The sequence below is a fragment of the Amblyomma americanum genome, chromosome 4 (genome assembly GCF_052857255.1).
Source record: "Amblyomma americanum isolate KBUSLIRL-KWMA chromosome 4, ASM5285725v1, whole genome shotgun sequence".
NCBI lineage: Eukaryota > Metazoa > Arthropoda > Arachnida > Ixodida > Ixodidae > Amblyomma > Amblyomma americanum.
The window spans coordinates 164,200,323-164,227,941 of NC_135500.1; the positions used below are offsets into that span (position 1 = coordinate 164,200,323).

Sequence of the window (27,619 nt, forward strand, 5' to 3'; positions counted from 1 at the left end):
AGGAATGTGGTTTTCCGGCGTTATGCAGGGTTTTTTCTTCAATTTTTTTTTCTCATTGCTTCCGTGTCAACAATTCCAGCGGCAGCTGTCACTTGTCGCTCGAGCCAGTGGTCAGCAGCGGAATCTAAAGTGAAAAGAACTGTAATGCAACTGTTAGATTAGTAGCTAAAAAATTCCGGGTCAGGACTAGTACAGAAGCGCCGATTACACTGCCTAAGAATAACGTGCCACCTGCTTCAGCACTCCGCATTCGCAGACACCAGCTTTTAGCGCCCGAGCAAACATTCTAGCTACGTATCTCACCGTTCAAGATGACCTCGGCAGCGGCCTGCGCCACCTCAAACTGGTTCCGCACGAAGCACTGGTACATGCCGCGGTCTTGGCGCTTCACGGCGTTCACAACGAGCACCTGGTCGTCGAAGAGGAGCTTGACCCGCTCCGACGCATACAGCGGTCTTGCGTCTTTGGTCCAGGACAGCTCACGTACAGGGTAGCCGGCCGCTGAGCAGTTCAGCCGCAGTGTGTGGCCGATGGAGGCAGACACGCGGGCAGGACTCACGGTGGCCCGAAGCGGGGCTGCAACATGGGTTCAGGGAAGGGAAATTAAGTTAGGGAGTTAAGGAAGAGGTACAAGGAGGATAAATCTTCCTTCCGAAGAAACAGTGCGAAATAACGCAGACGAAGAAATAGACTCACGCCGGCACACAAGGTTGTATTCGTTGTTATAATACTTGGAATGCGCACGCCGGACTGTGTTGTTATCGTTGCCTGTTACGAAAACCTTATGACTTCAACAGGCCGGATTGACCCGGGGTTTCGACATAACAATCGAACTCTTTAATATGCAGTCATAACAAGTGTGACATGAACCGAATATTACAAGAGTGCATATCTAACCAACAGGCCCAACTGCCAACGCAGGCTTAATACAGTCCAAATAGACGCTTCATGATGTTAATAATGGCAATCACCAACCTTTTCAAAGCAATGAATTGATTACATGTCTTTGTCGAAGACCATATTATGCCCTGAAGAGTTGTTGGTATTTATGAAGGTTAATTTTTCTGCGTTAGGCATTCGTCGCATTTAGTGAACTGTTATCGTATCAAATAAAGTCAAATAAAAGTTGTTGTTTTTTCCTACAGTGGGAGGTAGGTAGGTAGGTAAACTCTTTTATTGCGCCCAAAAACAGGGGACCAGTCAAAGGACCGGTTGCGCTGACTTAGAGGAGGTCGGCGGGGATCCTTTGGGATGCCGCGGCCTCCACCGCGCGCTGGATAAGCCAGCGTTGGTCTGCTGGCTTGGAAGTACACAGGAGAGACTCCCACGTCTCTGGGGTGTTTGCGTTGTCTGTGTTGTAATGTGTACAAGTCCACACCATGTGTATGAGTGTGGCCGGAGTTGAGCAGGTCAGACAGGTTCTAGAGAGAGACACTGATAAAACGTCATGAAATCTCAATTTCCTTCAAAGATTTTGGTGTAAATTTATTTGTTCTTACATGCGTGCTGCTTTCAACATTGCCTGTTGTCAAAATGAAATGCATGACGGGACAAAACGCGCCAGTCGATAGGCTATGAAGTTTCCAGCCAAGTGCAATGCTACTGTAGGTGTGCGAATAAATACATACTTTCTTTGCGGAAGCAGCACCTGGTATCTCAGCAAGAGTCCACTCAAGAAAAAAAAAAGGCTCTAATGATGTCCTACCAACCATGGCAACAAAATTCTGTCCTTGAATTCCAGCAGATACGAAAGGTGTTCCTATGACGATGTGAGCTCTGTGGACGTGAAGTGAAGTGTGGAAGTGAAGTATTCAACATGAAACATCTATAAAGTAGTTGCTTCAGCACTATTCACCTGGAAACATTACTCTACCTAGAATTTAATACTGTTTTTAGGACTCTACTTATAGCCGTCCAAAACCAGCGCGTGTTCTCCTATTTCGACCTGCTTCGCGTCCAAAATTGCCTTCTGCGCCACCCGTGACACACCTGAATAATTATTATTAATATAAACAAACTTCTTTTCATGCCACCCTGTCCGCCCGTTTCCTGCTAAGAGATATGAGAAAATCCAATTTGGCACGCTTTTTCAAGGCTGCAATGTGTGGCATGTCATGTCACGCCGCAACACCTGCGCGCCATAATGAACGGACGCAGAGCCGCCTGAAAAGGAACAGAGCGGCGGCCTCCAAGCCAGCCGGGCTGTTTATGGACGCCTCACACACTTATGCCTTTTGGCAGCCCTCCTCAACGTCTCAGCTCTTTTCTTACACTCTTGCACCAGCCTTTACAGAGACAGCAAAAAAAATACCACAGCAACAATATGCCGCGCCTTACCAAGTATGCAGACATTACCTAAAAGCCGATCCTCATACCGTCCCTGCTGTGGCACAATGTTTTACGACACGAACCATGTTTCTAGCGCGGCCGTGCGCACTAGCAGCGTGATCGCCCAGAGCGAAAAAGTCGTCGCCGCTGCTGCTCATCAATTTTAATCAGCGTAGCGTGACCAAACACGTCCACGGGCGGCAAAGAGCAGCCCCTGCAGTCGACGCCGCCGCGGGGCGCTGTGAGCGACGACAGAACGCGACAGAGCACCCCAGAATCGCGGCGCACACGGCGTCGTCAACATGTTTAACCCCGCTCTCATCTCGCGTGTTTCAACGACGCACGAAGGGCTCCTTTCAGTTTGCTCGTCGTGCTTTATCGCAGGACGCTGGAGAACGCTAGCGCGCGCGCGCACGACAGCACGCGCGCGACGACTCCGAGCGCTGTTTGGGCCCCTCCCAAAAGGACCCCGAGAAAGAGATCTGTTGTCGCGCCTGTCTCGAGAGAGCAAACAGCGATGAATCGACCCGTACAGCGCACTGCCTCTGCTCTCGCAGATTGCTCTCATTGTCGTCCGAATTTTTATTCTCTCTTTTCTTTCTTTTTGAAGCGCGCCCGCTTGGATGAAGCTCTTTCTTCCGCATTTGGGTGGCGGTGCGCGTTGAGCCCCTCTCTTGACGTCATCGAACCCTGCTCCTGCAGGCTTTTCTCGCCTGCATCCGGCCCGACTGGCCTGGGGCGCGATACGTGTCTCTACCAGCGGTAATGGCAATGTCGCGTGTCGGCGCCGAGTTCGTACACGGTGGAGTGCTGCTGACGCTACGCCTAAAAAGAAAATTTCGTTTCAATTTGCGCCCATAGGTGTGCAAGGCGGCTCGTCGAGTCAATAGGATAATGTGAGTGCTACGAGGCACCATCATCGATTTGCTTTTGGGCCCATATTGCGTTGTCGCACTCAGTCTCAGAAAAGCTGTCGTATATGCTGATAAATGCACAAAATACAGGGGAAAAAGAAAGTGTTTCATCAAGCCGAACAATACTAGTGCGCTGTTTCAATTAGGCGATGCAATGACACGGAATACTAAAAGAAAAAAAGAATAAGGAGGAAGAGGCGGCATAGAAGAGGAGATAGGGATGGGGAGCTGTTGCGTCTTTTTCGAAGTTTTGGCAATACACGGGCAGGAGCAAAGGCGGCGTGTTGCGACTGACGCGCCGGGGTGGCAAGCACGAATCAGACAAAATGCATGGATGGATAGATGGATGGATACGGCTGAACTCGTTAAATCGGGTGGTGGCTCAAGCCACCTAGCCATGACTTATGAAATGACTTTATTCAAAAAATCATTTTGAATAAAGACTTTATTCAAAACACCATTCGACGTCAAAAACACAACATTCGTCAAGAAATCAACGCACAAAGACCAACGCCACCACCAAAATATGTCACATTACCTTATGCCGGAAGCGTCAGCGAAACCATCGCCCGAATCCTGAAAAAATCGGGTATCCAGGTTTCGCACAAGCCCACAAGCACTGTTGCCCTTTCCCTACCTGTTCCGAAAGACCGGCCGCCGAGAGAAAGAGCCGAAGGCATTGTCTACAAAATTCCATGCGCCGACTGCGAGGCAAGGTACAACGGCGCAACCAAAAATTTCAAAGAAAGAATTCGGCAACATAAAAAACGACGTCCGCAAATTCGCAAGAGAGCGCAATTTAGTAGCCGAACATTCCGAGGACTCCGACCATAGAATCAACTTTGAAGAAACCCGCATCCTCGGAACCGAAACAAATTACCACAAAAGGCTCCTTCTGGAATCCTGGCATATCCAAACCACCCCGAACAATATCAACCGCACAAAAGGAAACCTGCCCCCAGTATATGCCCAGGGACTTCGCTCTTCAACTCAACGAAAAAAAAGTCGCCATTCACCACCTCCCTGCAGTGCGCCAGCGTGACTAACAGCCTAAACCTCCTCCCCCTCCTCCGCGCCTTTCGCGTCACAACTGTCTTTCCTTTGACCCCCCCCTCCCCTCTATACTTAAAAGACGCTAGCTACTGCCCTCAGTCACCCCTGATGAAGGAGCCGAGTCGGCTTCGAAACGTTGGGTTAAAGTTAAAATTTTTGGTTGGAGATGTGCAGTTCATTATAGAAAGGATTTGCATGGATTCCCGACTAGCTTTTAGCTAGGGATCCAGATGTTGCTTCAAACATGCTTTTTATAAATGTTCAGAAATAAAATTGAATTGAATTGAATTCAGTTCAAACTTTATTGTAACTTGATCTAACAAAGTGGTTATGGCAACCAGCAGACTGCAGCCTATTGAGCCCACAGATCTCCTGCATCCCAATAGTGGTTGGTCTAGACATCTGTCAGATGCCTAGAAGTACGCCTGTGCTATGAGCAATAAAATCTTCTAGCTAGTTTCAGTTCCACTTCATGTGCGCGAAAGCTGTGTATGTATAAAGCACGTGCGTTGTTGCTGTCACTTTCACAGTTTTGTTTGTTATACTGTTATTTTGCCTCTTGGCATTTGTCATCTTTGTGGTTTTACGACCGTTCCCCGTCTCCGTCTCCGCCCCTCTCCTGCCCTCTCAGATCGTTATTTAGCGTCACGGAAGCCTTCTTCATGTTTTGGGGTGACATCCGGTTGCAATGTTGAACGTGAATTGTAGCATAATTTCTCTTGTGAGACAAAATAGAATAAAAAGAAAGCTTGTCTTTAAAATAATAAACTACAGACTTGTGGTCTAGCCGAATGATGATTGGATTGAAATGAGCTGACGAAAAAAATTCGTTCAAACTTTTACTGAATAATGACTGAATGAACTGTACAGTTTTTTATTGATAATTTCACTTTCGGTTTTTATTTGCATACACTGTAGCTAAGGTCTTTCCTCTCTCTTCGCTCATAGGACATACTGCGTTTATATACACTCGACATAACGCTGAAGTTGGCTTCGCCACACTAGAACGTGTGATTTGCGCAAATCTGGCGGATCCCAGTTTATGTTAGAATAAAATATTTAGTTTCCTACCGCATGACGTTCTATACTGTAGAACAGAAAAAAGAATGCCAGTGTGCAAGTTTAGACGCAAAAGCTTTAAGCAGAATTGGTAGTCTCACAAACTGGCTTGAACGCCTCTCAAATATCACAGCAAGCGCACCGCTCGAGTTTCCTTTTACGCTTTCACTCGAGAGACCCGAATAATGAAACACCCCGTTTTCAACCTCTGGGCTTCTTTTTTTTCGTTTATCTTGAAGAAACGTCAGCGACTGCCTTGATGAAGTCCGCGGTGATACAAATGTTTTCTTCGAGGCCTCGTCTCTTGGGACAAGGAGAAACTTTCAAGCATGGGCGGCAGCGCCGAGTCAAACGAAAGAAAGCGAATATACATTGAAAGCGCGAAACCTCACGAGCCGCCATTAAATGCTGCCGACAACCCGTCTCTAGGGTCCCTCCACGGCGTCGTTTCGTCTTTCCTCGATTCGCCTCTCCACAGCTTCTCCCACGTCCTCCTTGCTTTTTATTTTTTATTCACAGTGCTCGGACCATTCCACATTCTGGGGTCACCCATTCGGCCTTCAAATAACACGTACGGCGACCTCGTGTTCATGGCCGTACATACGGTCAAAAACGACGCGGAGATCTACTTTTGGTCCGATGATGACCGGTGCTGGAACCGTGAGGACTTTTGGTTCGAGCACGGTGTTCTTCTCTGGGTGTGCACGCACTCGAAAGGGGCAGAGAAGGCCCGGAAAGAGACGACCTCTTCGGTCCTTATCTCTTTTACGCGACGAGTCGTCCCTTCGTTTCGCCGAAGGCCTGGAAAATTGGTTCGCCAGAGAGCCGTAGCCGGACCACTTCCCTAATGGTCTCTCCGGGACCTTTCTTCCCCAAAGACTCCTCCTGCTTCCCCTAAACTTCTTTTTGTTTTGTTTTATTAACCATAACCCTGGCAGGAGAGCTAGGCTACGCTTTATCCACTTCGTATTTCACAGCTGTGTTTCTTCAAGGGCGAAAAGAGCTCTGAATTTCGAGCTTTGCGTTTCGGTCTTTCCTGGCGTTAATGTGAGCAGCAGTGGGTCTGTGTTTTCTAGAGTATGCAAGTTGAATGTAGATTCTGTTGTGTGGCTTTTTGTGATCTGTTTTCTAGGGCGGGTATCGGGAGAACGGGTGAAGGGGGAGGATAGGGGTACTGTCTTTACAACTTTCTTCCTCTACTCCGTTTTTAAAGACGTTCTCTGAATATATTAGTGCTCACAAGCAGAGCAATGGAAAGCTCGATTTAAGCCGGAAGTAACAGCCAAACGTATCGGACAATACTGTTCAGCCAATCAGTCCTGCACTGCTTTCTTTGTTCAGTCCTATTGTTTCCCTGTCGAACAAATAAAAATTATTTTGCCCAGTGTCTTTTATTTTGAGGAGAAAAGACTCTTTCTGGTTGGCTCCTGGAAATCTCATAGTAATGCGACGCTTTAGGCGAGTTACAATGCAACATAAAAAAGGAGAGGTTAGGTACAGAAAGGAACACATGCGCTGCCTAGCGCGTGTGTTTGTCCTGTCCTTCTGGTGCGCATGTCTTCTGTTCGGCAATAATTTGGAAATCAGACTGTTCACAAAGACCGGTTTGAACCTTTGCAGGCGTTTAAATCTGGCAGCCAGTGCAGACTTCAACATTGGTAAATAAAATTGGCAGTGGCTTAGCTTGACTAACCCTGGAATTGAGCGAAAAGCAAGCACGCTTGCTAAGCGTCTGAGTCTCGTTCATGCCAGCTCCTCTACACGCTCGCGACAGCCGTTCAATATATACCCGCACGATCACTTGGCTATGACGTGGTATCACATGGTCTCAGGACACCCCCATGGATGTCATCACATGGCTTCACATCACCCCGTCGGATGTTCTTAAGGTCCACGGTCAACCCAATGGGAACCCAATGTCAAAGATAAAAGGTCAACTAAAAGTCATGGGTCAAGGTCAGGAGTCAAGGGTTTTAGGCACCATAGCTGTACCATATATGGTCCTACGTGGCTATCCTTGATTGGACTCAAGGTCGTTCAAGGTCGTTGTGGTGCCTACCCGAAGACTCTTTACCTAGCGTAGTGAAGCTCTTCGCTTCACTACGCTAGGTAACTTAATGGCGAGTTTTGCATTGGCACGCCGAGGCACGCTCGAAAGCCGCCAGGTGAGGCCGAAGAGGCGGGAAGCGAGCATGCGCACCTGCCTATCAGTAGCTCAGATTCCGCTCGTTTATCGAGGCATTGTGACATATAACTTAAGCAGTTTGAAAGTCAAGAAGTCAGGAAACTGCGGTCAGTTATCGATATGCGAAGGGCAGATTTGGGAGCCTTTCTTTATCGGCCAGTTATATACGCTAGGAAAACGAGTAATTATGTGTGGAACAAACTTAGGAGAACGACTAATTATGTGTGGAACAAACTCTTATTTACCGCCTAACCATGCTCAAGTGCTCTTATGTAACGGAGGCATCGAGGCGTTCAGTATAATGTAGCATGTGCTAAAATTATGTCAATTTGAAGGTGCACCCGGTGGCAGCAATCATGTCGCATCGCGTAAAAACAAGATTGATAAGTACTTATCATGTATTCAGTACATCCGCATATATGTTGCTACTACTCAAAAGCAGTTAATACCAATGACTAATGTAATATATTTATGTTTTCACTAACGTTAAATGCATGCATTCAAAGTTGACGACTACAAGGCAAGCTTCCAAAACCTGGCTGCCTATTTCCTAAATGTAAGCAAACGTATTTGGAAACCTGTACGCACGACCATTATAAGAGTTTAAAAACTTGTATACTTCACTTGTTCGCAGATAGCTTCAGATATAAAGAAACACAACGCTGCTACTTAATTCCTATACTGTAGTTAAAGTGATACGGCGTTTATTCCGAAAGAAGCTGACAAGAACGTGTTTCCCTCTTGCGAGAAAAGAAAACTAATTAGTGAAAAATAATTCGCACATTTTTTGCCTTGAAGAGTATTTTGTGCAACAAGAAACGTTGGCGCCCGGTTCAATTTGCTGTTTGTGCACAGAAGGCAAACTTTTTTAATGAACCGCGAATGAAAGAGCCTTCTAAATGAGGAGCCCGAATGGCAGCACGACCGAGGGGGCCTATTTTGCTTTACCGTATTGCAATGCTTCTTTAAAAGATATTAAATGCAAAACGACAAAACAAACACGTATTAAAACTTCATGAAAGTCTGCAATCGTATTACTCCTTACACCCCCCCCCCCCCTCCCGCCCGCTTTTGTAGCAACGCTCACAGTGCTAATAGTACTAATAACGAATTTTCAAAAGCAGGCAGAGATAACGGTCCTAAGAAGTTCAGTGAAAACATAACCAACGGAACACTTTGAACTTTAGGAACTAGAAAACTGTTGGATTAAGAAAAAAATACTCTGTTAAATAAAACGTTTTGCCCCAAGAGATAGATATCCTGTGATCATTCTTTAGATATAGATCGCGCTCAGTTTCGTAACGTCGAAATAAAGTGAACAGCGCACTGAGCTTTCAGTTCTCTTCCTTTCTGTCTGTCTATTTCTTGTACACAGAGATAAAAAAAAACCTTGCGGTGTGGTCGAGATTTCGTGATCATTGATTCATTTCATCCGGCGCTGACCAGGCGCGGGCAAGTCAACCCTCCGCTAGCCGTTTCCAACTTCTTCCCTAACGATCTCCATCTCCTCTTTAAGCCGATATCTTGAAGCTTCTTCACTTTGGGAGACTCAGCACAGCCCGCGAATATATATTTATATATAAATTACTTCTTTCTTTCCGCGCGAAGTCAGCCCCCAATGAGCAAGAGGATCCGCGGCCATCTCTCGCTCTTTTGTGACGGACAACAGACTGAGTGAGTATCGCGAATCGATATAAAAGGAAACAGCGAACAGCAGACCGTGGCTGGGGAGCCTGAGCTGCGCTAAGACACTACTCCGACCGCGCCAACGGGAAGAAGCATTAAAAAGTGCTCAGGTCCAGCCAAGCCCTTCAAGTGCGCGCGCTTCGCAGCCGCTAATGCAGCGGCGGCCATGCCGCGGTTCTCGGAACAAATTATCGGCGAATCCGGTGGAAGCCATTCTTCTTTCATTCTTTCTATCTGTCCGCCACGATCTCCGCATGCATGCGGAGAGTACGAAGATTCGGGAGCTCTTTCTTTCGCGCTCGCACGTTCTCAGTCTCTGACTGCATTTCCCTCGCTCCATGTTTTTTTGGGGCTTTGTCTTCCTACGGCTTTCAGAAGCACCTCGACTCCTGCTGAGTCTGCGGAAGGAACGCTGTACCAAAGAGGCAACGATGCGACGTTGGCGCTTTTCAGAGAAGTGCCCTTCTCTGAAAGCCTCTCGCTCCCTTTTCCTTTCTCGCCATCTTCTCTTCTTTTACTTTCTCCTCACAACTTCCCGACGGCTCTTCATTTCTGTGCGCCCATTTGGCTCCCGCGTATGTCGTGGTCTTCCTGACCTCGCGCGCTTACGCTGCGATCTGGCTTCTGGTCCTGACGAGCGTTTAATTACTCAACATTTTCATCACGCTGCTCTCGTACTCCTCGCCTGTTCTCCTGAGTAGTGTGCGCCTTCAAGTCCCGAGGAGCAAGTTTGTGGCGCTCGGAGGTCCTGACTCGAAATTGAGTGGATGTGATTAAAGAAACGACCGACGTCATCTCGCCCGCTGTCCTTTTGTGGTTTCCGTAGTGAGCGAAGTGTGCAATGCGCCGGCGCAGAGGAGTGTACGGGTGCCCCGTACACGCTGCTGATTGGGAGCGACGAGGCCATGAGCTTATGGTTCTTTTTTTTTAGGCCGGGGACATAATTGTAATGTGATTAGGCGCTTTAGATTAACCCCAACAGCTTCTGCTTTCTGGAAAAGAAACTTACGTCATAAGCGCTTTTTAATCGTTATAAAAGTGCACAGCGCCTACGCTCAGAGCGCCGTTACGGCTGCTGTTATGTAAGCAGGAAGGCTTTGACGTCACTTCTCTCTAATGCACATTCGGGGGCTTCAGTAATCAATTCCCATGTACAGGAAATTTTTGGAAACCAAAAAGAACAAATTCCCGTGATCGAGTTCATCCTAGTTTTTATGTTTAGTCTCTTGGGTGCCGTTGCATTCTGTTAAACGGCTAGATGATCTTTCAATCACAATTTCCGCCACCAAAAGGATATCCACGAACATAATTTTACAAGTAATATTCGAAAAAATAATCGCTTAAAACCGTATTTTTGTGGCAAACTAGTTTGTGAACGATAGAAATACACGTCATCCAGGGCGCTGGATCGATCCTTCTGAGGTTGCGCCGTTAAGCGCTCTTCCCTCGCACAGTCTAGAGAGACAGAGTATGCATTGTTGTAGGCGGGGCATTTATGCGAGCCCCACTACATTATGAGCCAACTGCGAAGAGAATATGCAGAAAACCTGAAGTGTAAAAAAATATTAAGGACCATTTAGCGTGGCTCGGCCAAATGTGAATTATGTGCGCTAGTAGCTCAGATTTCACTTCGGTTTCGCTTCTTTTCGCGGCTGTGTTTTAAGGTCAATCAGGCGTCAAAGATCGGCAAAATAGGCGAGTTGAGGTTTTAGTCCTAGAGCACTAAAACTGGGAAGGGGGGGGGGGGGTAGAGTTAAGCGCCGTTCTAAGAATGTTACGCGATAGCGTTAATGTGTTAATGCCTATATATGCGAAATTGATTATTTTTATTTACATTCAAAGATCCCTGGGAATCCTCATATCACTCCTGGCGCAGTGGTGCAAAGGTAGCGATGCCCCACTGCCCTGCAATAGCAGGTGCTACCGCCCATGGGGCTTGTGAGACTCAGGGGCGAACTCCTGCGACCAATCATTTACTCAACTGCCACCTGCTACGGTGGGCAGTTTGCTCACAATCAGGCTGGCAGGTCGCAATGGAGTCACAAGGGTATGTGACCTAGGTTGCCCACCTCCCACCTAAGGAGGCCACCTAGGTTGTCCGCACAGATTGCTTCAAGGTCAAGCAGGCTTTAGTCAAAGATCGGCGAAATTGCTGACGGCGGGCTTATGTGCTAACATACTAACAGAAACGGAGGAGCACAGAAACATCAGCAGGACAAAAACACACACATGGACACCTCAAAATTCACAGAACACTAAAAAGACAGGTGGTTTGTCTCGTCAGGCAAAATATAGACCAAGACGCCAGGAATAGGCTGATAACGGGAGGCAAGCCTAATCTTAACCAATTTACAGATTAAAAACTGTAGGACAACACGAATTTCTTCTTTTTTTAGGGTAGTGTTGCAATAATGGCATTAATAAAAAACGCATAAAATGCACTTGACAACTCAGATACGTATTTTATTCAAGCTCATTTGCGACGCGTCTTGATACATGCCACCGTAGTACTAAGAGAGCTTCAGGTGCTTACGAGAAAAGTTTTTATACTCAGTTTTATAACTTTTGACAGACCACTAGCCTCAAGCAATCGCAAGACATTTTTGGGAGCTACAAGAAGAATAAAAACCTCAGACCTTCAGACTCACTGGCGTCAACTACACACGCAACCAGTACTGTCTCCGCTCTGCGCACCTCTTCATAATGCAGGTGCGCTACGTTGTGATAGACGTGTCTTTACAGCTCCGCATATCGGGTAGGAATTAAGCCAGAATCAACGCTGTCTTTGTCTACGGCAAGAGAAAATCCCGCAAGCGGATAGGGCAACCACGGATGTGTTCACTGAAGGTGGAGTATAGGTGGCGGCACAGGCTCAGCTTAAGCGGCAAGCAGCAATAGCAGTTCATTCTATAAACAGCGCACACAAGACAGGGACGACGTAAGGAAACGGCAACATGAGCGCTGACTTACAACTGATATTTATCTACTTTAGCAATAACAGACAGGGATAAGCGGGCCTAGCGGACTTCGAACTTTAATGCTTTTGCATTCTTAGCATGAAATATAATTAAGTGTCCCCTAAAATTATTTTCCTATATTTTAAGTACATTGTTAAGCTTTCCATACCAGAATATTTCAAGTCTGCAGTGCAATCAGCTCGGCTGCAGAAGGTGAGTGGAGTTGCGCCGATGATTCGGGTACTGATGCCTGGTTATTTGTAAACCTCCACCTAGCGAAGTAGTATCTTCCTGAAAAATTACCGCCCGCATTGCTTCAAGACGGGCGCCAGAGTATCTAGGATGATTTAAGCCTCGAAAAATTAATTAGAGGGCTCATATCTGTAGTGTAATGAGTGCTACGCAGGCGGTAATTACAGTTCTAGAAGTGGCTGAATGCTTGCAGTAGCATCTGTGCATTCATTTTCCAGAAGCGCTCGGGGCGTTCGCACAAGCCGGCCATGCATGAAGATTTAATTTATTTATTCATCAACACAACGACCGCTAAGGGGGCGTGCTAAACATCGGTAATAAACGCTCGGCGAAACAAAGGAGTTTGAGTGTAAAGGGCCTGGCACAAGGCCATGCACTGTATGAATGCTTGCATTCAGAATCGAACACCGGACAACCCTCCCAACTGACGCGCATTCCAGGAACACCTGCGATTTCTCTCACTCGCTAAACAATGCCAAGCAGCGAACAAACAGGAATGCTTCAAAACACATCAAGAAAGCTCGCCTGTGCACGCTTGGTGGAGTCGCAGCCAGAACTACGCGAAAGTTGCATCGCAAACATGCAAAAAAAGAAAAAAAGTAGTCAGGAGGAAAGGTGATAGAGAGAAGAAAGGCCTGAGAAGAGCAGGCGAGCTGTTACCGATCGGGAAACAAAGGGAACCTGAACACAAAGACCGGTAGGTGGGTAGGCTCTGACACGAGCGGGCCGAATTCAGGACGCAGGGCGCTCTCCCGGGCGGCTACGTTTCGCCGCACCTGATGAAAAGTGGCTGTCGCGAAAGGAATAACGTGTGAACCTCCCCCCCCCCCCCCTCTCCCCTTTCCTTTCTTCCCCCATGGCACAGAAAGCGATAGTGCCTGCCTGCCTGCCTAGGATTGCACTGGAGGAAATATTAATTAGGAAGCTCATCAAAGCTTTGTTGGCGGCTTGCGAAAGGTACAGAGCAATTTGCGAGAGGCATTGCTCGTCTGGGAGAGCTATCAGAGGATCTGGAGCACTTCAAAAGACATCGAGCAGAGTCATATACATGCTTATAGTGGGGAGAGGCAATCGATAGGACGACGTCTCAATTACTAAGCTCTGTGATATTTTTTTTACCCCGTACTGCAAGCACCTTTCCCGCATAGGAGCAAAGGTTTGCGACGGTCAATCATTGCCGCCTATCCAAACAGAACCACTCTCTAGTAATGCAATGAGCCGTGTTAGTGGATTTCAACACAGGCGCCATGCAGTCCGTATTTCGCAAGCTGGTTCGGTTGGTTGGTATATGTGTTCCTATTATTTAGGTGCATCACCACTGGTCGTGGCCACCAATCCAGATCATTTGCACAGGACACATTGTACAGTTCAACTCACCGCTTAATTAAAAGGAATTGAGCCATCCATGATAACACTACTCTGTCAAAGCAACGAACCTGTAAGTAGTAGTGGTAAGTAGTGGAAGATTGATATACAGGGCGTCCCAGCTAACTTTAGCCAGAGTTTAAAAATATGCCGTGGCACTCTAAGACGACGCGACCAAATGCATAATGCTGGCTATCGTATAGAGCAACTCACGCTTTTTTTACATTGGGTTTAAATGCATAATCATTCGAGATTAATTAACCAACTTCGAACGGAAATGAGATAGGCGAAAAAGCCCAATGAGAAAGTTGTAGAACGGTCCGCGAAAGCTCCCGTTCAACAGTTTTTAACTTACCATCTATTACGTCGCGGCTTTTTTTTTCGCTCTCTGCAGATGCCCGTGAACTGCAAAGGATACCACGTGAGATGTCCGCTTGCGCGCAACGATAGCAGTGCTCTCGAACGTTCTGCCCAACAAACAAACAACTCATTCAGCACGGTGTGATGCTGTTTAAAAGGTGCGCTGCGACGCAGGCGCCAGCTGGCTGTGGGATTACTCGAGCGCAAGCGATAAGGACTGAGTCTGCTGGTTGCTATCATCGAGCGCCCCAAGGGAAGCATACCGCTTGCGTAAATCGCGCAGCCAGCTGCTGCGTCGCTTCCCTGTCACCTTTTAAGCGGTAGCACACCGGGCTAAATGATCAGTTCGTTCCTACACGGAACGCATGTGGCCATGTCACGTGGTATTTTTTTTTTGTATTTCGCGGGCATCTGCAGTGAGCGAAAAAAGCTGATACGTAATAGATGATAAGTTAAAACATTTGAATCAGACGTTTCCCGGACCGTTCTACAACTTTCTCACTGGCCTTCTCGCCTATATCCGTTGCTTGCGAAGTTGGTTAGTTATTCTCAACTAATTATGCAATAGAGCTCAATACAAAAATAATGTGAGTTGCTCCATACAGTAACCAGCAGCATGCATTTTGTCGCCTCGTCTTAGAGTGCCTCGGCGAATTTTTAAACCCTGGTTAAAGTTAGTTGGGACGCACTGTATATCGGCACAGCCACAAGCTCGTTGCAAGTAGAGATGAACTGATGTGCACGGCTCGCTTCAGATGTACAATATTTAAACCGTCTGGTACGTATGCAGAGTGCGTGTAAAAACAAATAATGTGCAGGGTAGTGATAGACAGGATGGTTTATGGTGTATGGGGGTTTAAAGTCCCAAAGCGAGTCAGGCTATGAAGGACGCCGTAGCGAAGGGCTCCGGGAATTTCGACCACCTGGGGTTCTTTAACGTGCACTGACATCGCACAGCACACGGGCCTCTAGAATTTTGCCTCCATCGAAATTCGACCGCCACAGCCGGGATCGAACCCACGTCTTTCGGGCCAGCAGCCGTGCACCATAACCACACAACCACCACGGCGGCTGTGATAGACAGGGAAACATTTGGAATGCGTTGTTTTTAAACACATTCTGGAATACAACCTATTGGCATGTGATAGGCAAAAGTTAACCTGGAAAGTATTTTTCCGTACGTAGAATTCATTTGATTTTATCATATTTTAAGTGTCACGGCACTTAAGTGGGAAAGGACAGGGGAAGGCTACGATGTTCATGCACACAGCCTGTTACATAATGTAAATATAGGCAAAGCTTTTCTTACCATAATAATGATTCCGGAAGCCGCAAATAAGATTATATGTCAATGATAAGTCCGGAGTAGGGATAGTTTTAAGACTGAAGTATGAGCAACAATCGTTCATAGGTTCAATGAAAATAATAAAGCATTCGGGCCCGGTGTCGAAAATAACGGTTGCATAATCCACTTAAGGACGGATTACTGTTTTGCAAAGGCTCAAATCAGCAATGTCAGTATATTAGCGCACCTTCGTTCAGGTAGTCGAAAATGAAATTAGCGATGCTAGTTACATAACTGATAAGTTCATCCAACGGCAGGCTAGACAATATATGAAACGCTGAGCACTTCCTCGTGTTAACATTGAGAGTGGATTGTGCGGAGTGCTTATGAAACAAAATGGAGTTAATAGAGTGAATTACTTTGCATTCGTTAAAGTTAAGTATCATTAGTTGTGCGTCGCACTGCACATATGGGGAATCAAGATTGATCTGCAGCAAGGAAGCATCGGTAGAGACGGTTATTTCCAGAAAAAGAATGCAGTCATCATTAAAAACACTAAATGAAAAACAGACGTGGAATGGAAGGTTGTGATGTAAATTACTGATAGCAATGGGCCCATTATGCAAGCTTATGCCTAAGTAAATGGCAGCTGGGATAGAGATTTATACTGCCGACTTTACTTGAGTATGGCTAGGTAAGAAACACCGCAGCTTTGCAAGTACGTTAGGATCTACGTTAAGAGAGCTTAGATTAGTACTACTGTATAAAGCATATCTCATAAAAAGGGTTCGAAAAATTCAAGAGTTATAGAAAAAAATAAAATAATGAGCTTTGAAGAGAGGAATGAAGCTAGCCAGTTTGCTTTCCCAGGATAATGCCCTCCGGAAGCCATGTTAAATGCTCTGAAAGAATGAATGCGGATCTAGATGAGCGTTGATTTAAGGCAGTCATGCGTGTTCTAGAATTTTACATGTATAGTAAGAGAAGATGAAGACATTCTTTTAGAAGCTCTCTGTCCACAAACTTAGCTGTCAATGCTGCCAATCCTGTTTCCAACCCCTGATCAATAGGCCACAAATTGGCGATTGTTCGAATACTTTCGTCGAGACAATGGCTGAGTTTATTTTAGGGAGCGAAAGCGTTTTCAAGCTTATGTTTTCGTCACCGCAGCAAGAAGTGAGATTAAGCGATTGATCTTTCGAAGAGATCGAAACAAGAACAAAGAGTTTTCCTTTGTTTTTGTTTCGATCGCTCACTGAGGGCCGATTCTGAGGGTTCAAAAATTGTTCACTGTGGAGGAACAACCTTAGCCAGAAAGCGGAACACACTGGCGCAAGAAACGCTTGGTCAGAGAGAGCGCCATGCCATAAGGTGTTTTGTGCCTATACAAGGTGGGATCAGACCCATATTTTTCAAGCATTTTACCCCTGTCGAGCAAAACAACACGCTTGGGAGAAAGCTTGTACTTATTAGATAGCTGGTGTTTACCCAACAGTGCTAGAAATCGCACTTCGCACGTCCCGTATGCGAGGCATAAGCTTGAATCACGGCTGCGGTATATTGTTTACTCATGGGGCCGTTTATGACTCCCCATAATTCTCGAAGGCAACCAAAAAACATTGGTAGTCGTCTGTGCTACTCAAACACCTTCTCTTCGTGTACCGTCCCAGGGTAACAACTGTTATTGGCGTTAAAAGCATGCCATCGCTACAAAGTGTTAGTGCATTTGGTTACTAGCAAAATTGCGTTTATTTGTTAGCTAATCTTCTTCCTTTACTAGTATACGAGGCGATCAGCTCGCCCTGATGCAGGGACCTGGCAAGAATTTACTTCTTAGGTCAGATACATTTTCTGTGAAGTGATTCAGCCTCACGAGTATTATATGGTGAGTTGGGATACATTTTCTGTGAGTTGATTCAGTTAGCCCTGCCCTAAGCACCTGATGTGTATTAATTAGCCAGTTGTGATACTCCTTCTGCGAAGTGATTCAGTAGGTCCGGATGCAGAGACGTGGGATGTATCTGCAATTCGGATACTTTTTATGTGAAGTGAATTCAGATCTACTATATTTCGCTTTGCAAAGTTTTGAAATGGAAAACTGCATCTTTGAATGACTTCGAATGACTTTGAAATGCAAATTCGAATTCTTTCTTGACTATGTGTGTCAAATTAAAATTTAAGCAAAATAAAAAAAAAGGTCGTTTTAGTAAAGTAGAAAGAAGTTTAGATAACGTACCGCCATGGTTAAAGTGCTAGGTAAACGAGGGTAGATGAGATTACAAACTTCTGGAAGGTTACTTACGGACAGGCAGTCAGTGGAGTGAGCGATCGCAGATTCTGAGCATAACATTCCTGCCTTTCAGCCTGAAACATCTCTAGCATTAATAATGTGCATCGCACTTTGAATCAGCAAAAAAGGTAGCTAGCGTGGGAGCTGCGTTAACAAGTCTCCCAGCAGGCCTTAGGTTCGTCACCAGAAACTGTATTTCTTTTTGAATGCTTTAAGCGTACTTTTATGATTTTTTACAGGTGTATTTACAGGCGTGTTAGAATCATGACGTGACAAAAGCAAAAATAAATAAATTCGTTTACAGGATCGTTTCTCAACAGCACTGCGCAGGTTAGTATAAATGACCAACACCCCCTCATCTGCAGCAATAGAGGTGTCTAGGGGAAAGCTTTGAACGTAATGATTGTTGTTAGGCTGAAGATAATAAGTTGTCTTACGAAACTGGCACTTTGTCAGTGATGTGTTGCTAGCCACCTCTTTAGCAGTCGCATTATAAAAAATCCATCTGCCTGCCAAGATGATACAGCTGCGTTTTAGCTTGTATGAACCGCCCTTGGTATTCGAAAATTTCATCAGGTGTTTGCGGCCAGGCTTATCAAAGGCACAGAAGTCCATATGCACAGCAAATCATTTTATTAGGTGCATTCCAGCCACTAAGAATTTTGCACTTCGTTGAACACAAGAAGATTTCGTAACCAAGGGCCTGTACATTTTACTCATTCTCTCAACGCGTTGCGCTCGCTCGATAACAATTGTGTGATTCTTAAAAGAAGACGGACACTTTTTTTTTTCGTGGCGTCTGCCTTTAATTCGTACGAGGTCTTGGAAATGGCACAGAAATAAAAAAAAAACATTGTCAGATGTGATCGACCCCAGGCATCATTAAGGCGCATATGGAGGAGGCAATTTTTGTTCAGTAAGTGCGACACTCCTCCTGAGCACTGCACATCGGTTTTCAACGAGACGATGAACGAAGTGTTTTCATTCTGTCATTTTCTTTAAGCGTTGGTCGATAGCTATTAGTTTTTTATTAATATTTTTAGGAAGACAAAGAAGAGGGCAGTGGCATGGGACGGAGCACTCGCGCTAGGATAGCAGCCATTAAATCTTATTGCCATCTGTCATTGTGGTCCCGTTGCTTGGCTTGCCACCTCGTAACATTCTGTGTGAGGTGCGGGTTCCTCATCGTCATCCTGGACCCCGCAGCATCGGCGCCTTCCGCTCACCTTGATCTTCGGCCGAGGGGACCTGGGCTCCGCCGTCCGGCTCAACCCCGGCCGCTTCCCCCGCCTTGTTCCCAGCCCCGACCACAAGACACGACGACAAGGACCAGACGCAGTATGACCCGACGACGACCCGAGCCAAGACGGCACCCCCCCCCCCCCCCCCCAAGCCTTCCGGCGAGTCCTTAAACTTTGACCTTCGGCTGTGGGTGACTGACCGCTGGACCTGAAGCTCAGGGGACAACCGTTCATCAGATCACCTCGTTCATCCTGGTGGAAAACCTTTCATCTTCTGTCCTTTCTGATCATGCTCATCGTCACCTCACCAATCAGAATTGTAGCAATCGATCAGGACGATCGCTTGGAGGACCCGGGTCATGTTACGAAGACGAAGAAGAGAGATGTTAAGAAGACGAACAAGAGATGCATAGCTCATGCATCACTTCGGGTCCTTAAGCCCCACAATGCACGATTTTTACTATATTACCGCGCTAGCGATAAGTGCCGAGTGTCGCAGGAAAGACCGCATTGTCGTCGGTGTCGGCGTAAATTGACCGTAACAAAAAAAAAGAATCCATGGAAAATCTCCAAAGAAGCAACTTGAGGTGCAGGTGGTCTATCTAGGTCACCTTACTTTGTGATGTCATCACAACCTGCCCGCCGGATTGCGATAAAACTTTTCATCTTGGCAAGTGGCGGTTAAAACAGTAATTGGCCGCGAGAGTTGGTCACGGAAGAGCAACGTGGGTCTCAGAAGCCCCACCAGAGGTAGAGGCTGCCATTGCATGGCACTGAAGTATCGCTTAGCCACTGCGCCAGAAGTGTTACGGGGATTCCCGTGGATTTATGATCGAACAGTCACGATGACCAATAGTGCATATTCCCGTTACGAGTTTCTTTTAACGCAACCGCGTCATACCCTTCGGGTGGAGCTTAAGTGTCCCCTCCCACTTTTTCTCAAACCAATCTGTCGAACTTAAAAGTACTGCCAATAACTTATTCCTTTGTTAATTGCAAATTCAGACTTTTATGCTATAACAATTTCGAATCCTGAGCTTGTGTGTTTCCTGATTAGTGCCGTGCCGAGTAGAGAAAGCTGATTAGTGCCGTGCCAAGTAGAGAAAGCCAAGGCAACCTCCCTGACTAGCCAGGAACGCCTGTGAGCAAAAAAGGAGCCAAGAGAAGCGTAAACTAGCACCAAGGTAGGAATAGAAGCTAGCATGCATAACAACAAAGTTACGGATAGAATTGGTTGTCCCACTGGCCGTGTTGCCTTTTGTCTACTGACGCACTCATTTAGCAGATTCACCACTTTAAAAAATTAACCACTGAATGTGTAAAAGAAAGTATTCGCAATTGATATGTGTCCTTGAATATTTCGCTTGGCATAGAAACTTCAACAAGTTGAACAGACGTGAACTAATATTTCTCACCGAAGCGAAGGTGGACTATGGACCAAGCATAGTTATCCAAACTCAATTGCCAAGTTAGATGAGCACCTTCGAAACTGACTACTGCCCGTCTTTTGACGAAACTTTTTCCGCCTACTGTGCCACTTGCACAGGTGCAAACTACAAATTGGAGCCTTACTCAAGGCCACGAGGTAGATCGTTTAGTTCCCAAAAATGTTTTCAGCCACGAGGCCTGTTCCCAGGTGGTCATCGCTTTCCAGGCGTTGCGACAAATGGCGTTTTGCAAAAGGCCATTATCAGGTATGGGCGCCTCAGCGTCCACTGGCCGCCTGCCAGCCAGCCAGCGTGCTGGTGCGGACGCCTTTCTGGATTCGAAACCACCCGCAATAGAGTCCTCGGTTTCGAAACGGTGGCGGGGACTGCTTGCGTACCGTGTGATGCATTACCGCTAACGATGTTTCGCTCGACGGTGATTGTGTCGCCTCGAAAATGGATCTTCTCTGGCTGCACGCCTAAACGACTAGATGAAACGGTGGATCGAAAACGGTCCCTTCTGTAGACGACGCCTAGGAATGTTACTCGATTGCATTCAGTCATGCACGACTCTCGGCCAATCAGGAACCGCCGCCCTCCTCCCTCCTTGTTCTGCCTGTCCAGGTGTTCTTAACAATTCGTGTGCTGCACTGAAGAAAGGAGGGGGTTAAATCCTCGGAAAAGGCTAGAAAAGAAAAGTGTGGCTGAATGACAGTCATTTTATTTGTATGTGGCTTAACAATTGGTGCAAGTCTATCGAAACGATAAAGTGTTTACCAATGTGCAGTGAAAATAAGCAAAGCAACCTTTCTGTATGCCGCTTCCCTCTTTTGTTCAGAACCACATGACAAGTCTTATGTTTATGCTGGATGAAAGGTAGCTACAGGACAGCTCAAGTTTGAGGAACGACGTCACTCTTATCACCTAAAGGCCATGAAATTCGGGCTACGGAAATGGCTTGAAATAAAATTGACCCCAGCGCACCGAGCTATGGAAAAGGTCGTAGTCGCAGTCATGACACCGTAATCAAAATCAAAAAGAGTGAATGGGCTTGCGCTGGATACGTAAAGTGAAGGAGCGATGCCCAATGGTTGATAAGTGCAATAGATTGTGTTCGAAAAGGAAGGCAAACGTAGTAAGGGATGGCAGAAAGTTAGATGGTCAGATGATATTAAGAAGTTCGCCGAGATTAGGTGGTGGCAGCTAACACAGGAAACCAGGCCAATTGAGGTCAGCAGGGCAGTAGAGCTTAGCAGGGCAATAAAAAGGGTTAGATAGTGCTTCCTAACTGAGCAGGACTTACCGTTCAGTTGTTAGGTTAAGTATTAATGAACGGCACAAAGAATAGAACCAGATGAACAGCCGTCTGGCATTCTTCTCTCAGTTGTTGATGACATGGTGCCGAACCAAATTTTTCGAGAAGGTTCTGTTCGGGTTCAATTACGGGTTCGGCTCCGGAGCACATTCCGTGTTTAAACGGGTTCAAGCAGGCTTAGGACAAAGAGGTTTCGAATGTAGATTAGTTTTTTGATCAACTTTGCTTTCATTTTGTTCACTTAGTTTGTGGCTTCGGTATAGAAAACGTAAAATTTGTTTTCTGCGAGATATCCTCACTTTACCAACTTCATTTTACTGTCAGCTGCAGAAAGTAAATAAATTTATGGAAAGGTCGACAAAACGGACCATAAGACAATTCTCAGGTGTACCGCGCGGTGGTCTAGTCGTGTGAGCATTCACCTCGCATGCAGGAGGTGCACGGTTCGATCGCCAGTGCCGCCGGGTACTCACCGGTGATGCAATGGGTACAAGCTTTCCCGTGCCTGGTGGTAGGCTTCTTTAAGGTGAAATGCTAGCGAAACGGATAGAACACCTTGAGTTGGAAAAAAGAAAACTTTCTGCCACGGCCTCTTCGGCCACCGATGCCTTTGTGTCATAAAAATGTATCATCATCATCAAGACTTTAATCAGCTGGATTTTGCAAGTACAAAACCCTACAGCTTCAAAATTTCTGAAAACCCTGTCACTCCAGTGGGGTGTTTCGACTGAGGCTCATCGGTGTGGCATTTCTCTTACGCAGAGTGTCTACGCGGGCGCTGTGTCGACCGCTGCATGCGCCCTCTACTTTACAGCATGCTACTGAGAATAAGGCTCTTCTCTATCGGCAGCTACAGACATACACCGTTTCCCTGGCCCCAAAACCGGCATGCTAGCAACTTTATTCTCAAATACGTAAGCTCGGAGTGGATTTGTAATAAGAGAGTAGTTACTTATTAGCATCCACCCAAGTGCTGCCATGCGGCTACAAAGAGGACCTAAACATTGTCCACAGAAACTTCGTAGTTGAAGAAAATTTCGTCCTTGTCCGGGCTTCAAATCCGGAACCACCGGCGCAGTCGCTCTACCAATTGAGCTAGCCGGCACAGCTAGCGTATAATAGTACGAGAGCAAATTGTTCAAGAACACGGAATGGGAACGGCATTGTCCCATTGCTTAGAGGTATTCCTAAAGACGTAGTAGATTTCTAATAAGAAAGCAATTACTCATTAGCATCCACCCAATCGCAGCCATACAGCTACAAATGAATAGCTATACAAACCTGTTTTTTTGTAGCCTATCGTTGCGCTTGGGCAGATGCTAATGAGTTCGCTGCGGTTTCGAGACATTGTTTGCATTAGTTTGTCGAGAATGGGTGCTGAAGGCGTTTGATTCTATAGTAACATCAGCCTTCCGGTAGGCATCGCTTGGGCAGTGCGACGAAGTGGCATATTTAAAATTGCTCGGAAATGTCAATGCGAACTGTACAACGTGATCATAGCCTCGCAGAGTGAAGTTGCAAAATACGAATCAGGAGAGGGGTAACGCAGGGTGGCACAATGTCTCCATTGTTAGCCGTCACATATTTACAGAAGGCAATAAGGCGGTTGGATTGGGAAGGTTTGAGGTGGGACTGTATACTTACCTTTGATTTGTTTATTCCATTACCCTGCAAAACAATTGAATTTTGATTCAGAATAGTTCGCTTCCCAACAATAGTTTCACCGCCCTTTTGTCGCAGCGGCCAAGTTGGCTTCGACCGAGTTATTCTAATTTCACACCTCCTTGCCAAATTTCAGGCACATGCTGTAGAAACCGTATTGTGTAAACTTCACACGTTGATGAGTCACTGCTCCCATCTGCGCCAGTGCACGCACAGCTTTTCCTACGGCCTGCCACAATAACTTTGTCATGTAAAGCCCGTCATCGTGGATGAAAAATCGTCACAGAATTTTTCAAGTTTTGCCAGCCGCTAGAGGATTAAACATGTCAACATCCACTCAAATGGGCAATTCAAAGCGTACATCTCCAAACATCGCCGGTGAAGGAGGGTCACTGACGCTGCTTAAAAGAGAATAAAAAAGAAAATAATTTCTAATTTCCGGGGCAGTCTTCGATTCATTATTATACACGGCGCAAAAAGAGTGCATTTCAGCACAAAATACCAGGATGAATGCTGAGAAAATTACTGTTCTGCTGAATGTTCAGGAGGCAAACCAAAGGCCGTAGCCCATCAGCTTCTGTGAGGGAAGAAATGAAGGAAGGCTTTGATGATTTTTACTGCGCGAACTTTTTATAAGAGCCTTTCCTTTTGGGCACCTCAGCGAATCCCGTCCGGCGCCGGTCCCGTACCACGCGCTAACTTAGCATTCATCGTGTGGGACATGCAGCCCAAAAAAGACGCCGCGAAATGCGAAGAAAAGCGATCAAGTGGCCATCCAGTGCACGTTGCCCGGGCCTAGTTTCTCGTCGGAACTTCTTCAAATAGCGAAAAACGACGCCACCCAAAACCTTTGAAACGGTTTTGATGAAAACCCCTGCCGAGAATAGATGTTGCAGCATCCTGTATGTTCGCCTGAATAGCAGCAGCCGCCGTAGTTACGATACAGCCGCCAGATTCGACATGAAACTTAACTGATTTTGAAAAAGGAAAGGCGCAGTAACCATCTCATTATCTACGCACACCTGAACTGGACAGTTAGGGAAGAAATGAAGGAAGGGATGAAAGAAGAGAGGGCCTTGGAATATCATTTGCATTGCGGGAAAGAGGGGGGGGGGGGCGTGTGTGTAGCCGAGGCGGATTGCTGTGAACCCTTCACGTATGCCGTCACCCAAACGCGCAAGACAAAAGCGCCGAGCATACGCCGCTTGTCTTAGACACCAAGCACACGAGGTGCGACAGTGAGAGGCAGATATAATCCTCCCGGCAGAAAATTCAACATCCAGCAGCGCAAGAACAGAGCGACGAAGCCGCACGCTAGCGATTGCAATATATATTTTATTCCGATAGAGTTTAGGTTGTAGTCTCTCAAAAAATTTGCGGCTGCTCTGTCAAGAAATTCCCAGATGGGTCGAGAGAGGTCAAGTGGCCTTGTTACGTCATAACAACCTGCCCACCGCTGCAGGTGGAAATTTGTCCATCATGGCAGGTGGCAGCTAAATTAATTATTAGTCGAGAAAGGTCACGTCGCGTTGAAATTTTTCGCTGGAAAACTACAAATTGTCTTTATAAAAGCCTGATTTTAATAAATGTTAAAAACTGCGCAAAAGACGAGGACATCGGTGAAGTCCTATGTTGTCTTTTGCGCAGTTTTAACATTTCTTGAGCTATGAACCAACGAGCCAGCAAGAAGGTCCAACTGATTTTACTATTTTGGAGAAAAACTTTTTCATCTCGGTGGCAACAAAAATAGCGTGTCAAAGGATTAAGCATTTTTACCATTACCACAAGACCGTATTTCCTGGCCTATTTTCGCCCTATGCAACACAGAATGGCCGGATTCAGAGAAAAATTAAGTCCCGCAATTTATGTAGCCTTTATTTTGTAATGATAGCGTCTGGGGTTTAACGTCCCAAAGTGACACGTGGTCTATGAAGAGCGCCGTAGCATGGGGATGCGGATTAAGTTAGATCTTGCTGGGTTCTTCAACGTTCGCTGACATTGCACGGCTCCCGCGCGTGTTTTCAATTCTAAGCCATGGAAAAGCTGCCGCCACGGACAGGATTTTATCCTGCGACGTTGCGATCCGGCAGCCACTCAGCTATTGGGGGGGTTATTTTTTTGTATCTCCTTCCTGAGACTACGAATACATTCGAAAGTAAATGTTGCGCATCGGTGGCTGGGTTGTCCTTGCCGTATTTCACATACTTGTGATATATGACACACAGAAACGGAAGCTATTCTCATTCATTGCTTTATGAGTTAGCGGAGCGCTAACAATTCGTTTAAAATTACCTACAAACATATGGAAGCGGGAGACTAATAAAGACAAGATTTCACATCAGTATGGAGTACAATGGTTTAGAATTGCCGAAAGTACATTACAGAAGCGCCAATCGGGTTTGTGTTGCTGAGACCTCAGTCTTCCCTCAGTTTTGTTGACGCGTGAACTAAGTGCCATTTCCCCGTTTTCTATCGCTCAGAGCTTTCAAAGACTAAATCTACGCGGTAGCACATCTCATTTGAATGAAAAAAAAAGAAAAATATGCCGTATTGAAAAAAAATGGGGCTGACCGGAGTCCTGAGCCGGTTCGGAACAGTTACTCTGAATCGTTTGGGTTTGGACTCAGTTCCAAGATGACAAAAAGAAAACATGGGTTCAATATGACTCCGGTTCCAGTCAAAAATACCGGTTCGTTTGCGGTTTCGTGTCCAGGTTCGGTTGCGGTCCGACACCCTGGTTGATCTTTCGTATTATTTGATAAACTAAGCGTTAAGGCCCATTTGATCAGGAAATTATTATTTGCACATCAGTACGAGAGGTCTTTGTCTTGCACGAGGTCTAGGTCGGTTGATGATGATGATGACGATGATGATGATGACAGCAACTAGTATTCTCTGAAATTCTTGGATGTAATTGTTACGGAAACAGTGTGCGCGAGACTACATTCTGTTATCCTGAGCTACAGTTGAATCCCAATGTGAACAACGAAATGAAGAGGAGTAACTCAATACCACAAATTTCTGAAGTGATAACCCAGTCCTCAGACAGGCAGGCTTCGCGAAGTTCTTGGTGTCGTCGTCGTCCCAAATAACGGAATGCCTAATGGCGGCGCTACTTCGGAATCACGAGGCCACCTTCCGGCAAATGGACGCGATGCGGGCCTCCGAGATCCAAGTTGGCTATGACTTAGGCAGAATCTTATCCTGTTTACCAAGTCCTATTTCCTACTGCGGTGCTTGGCTACACTCGAGCTCGGCAGACCACCAACGAACAGTGGCGAAGAAAATGCTCGTTTACGCGAGGCCTGGGAATTGGCCGAAATAAAGAAGCTCTCCTGATCCTGAAAAGCGATGTGAAAGGAAAAGGGGCCAGCGGACGGTATAGTTTTGAAAGTCACTTAATCCTTTGTGGAGGAGAATACCGTGCGATTTTAATGGTTCCATTAAGCTTCTGTTTAAGCAGAGTATTCATGCTGATACATTAGTTCTTTTCGGATTAACGGGCCTAGGGCCGCGTTAAAGCTGCTCCATCTTTAGAAATCCAGCCTTCTGCAAGAAATATATTGTACAGAACGGTAGTGCTAACTTTTTTCCCGTTAGCCATATGTCTCGGCTGCTGACCCGAAATACATAGGTGCATAGGTTCTATTCCGCCTGCGGTGGTCGCATTTCGATGGAGGCGAAATGCTAGAGGCCTGTGTACTGTGCGATGTCAGTGCACGTTAAATAACCCCTGGTGGTTCGAATTTATCTTGAGTCTCCAATACGGCGTCCCTCATTGTCTGAGTCACTTGGGATGTCAAACCAAACCAAACCAAATCAAACCAAATAGCATTTAGAAATATAAGTTGCTCGTCCCCGAATTGAGCGTAAAAGTTTTCTGGGAATGTTAGACACAAGCACGCGTACAATAAGCCCGCTTTGCATAAAACATAAATTTCATGCTTCACAATATTATTATGTCTTGTTCAATTAATATGGAACCAGTGCTTCAGTCACAGCGCTGTGTTACCTTGAACAACGCGGCGTGCCTTCTCGTGGTTGTTTTGTTTACCGTCGTTTCGCGTTATTTATTAACGCCTCCAGCAAAACCCCTGGCGCTTCATATCAGTCTTTTTTTTCGTTTGCCGCTCATTCTGAACACCCATAACGCGGCTGGTGTGTGAACACGGAGCACGGAGGCCTAGCGAAAAGACAAAATCATCCTGCAAGCACAGCACACTACAGTTGAGCCAGCGAG

The 27,619-nt window shown here is 46.2% G+C and overlaps 1 protein-coding gene across 1 annotated transcript in view; it reads right to left on the reverse strand.

Moving 5' to 3' along the window:
• Positions 1-27,619, reverse strand: part of LOC144128612 (cell adhesion molecule Dscam1-like) — a 452,661-nt gene that overhangs the window by 119,222 nt on the left and 305,820 nt on the right. Inside the window, 1 exon segment of the mRNA XM_077662147.1 lies at positions 304-576. Within this exon segment, the coding sequence (XP_077518273.1) occupies positions 304-576 (273 nt within the window).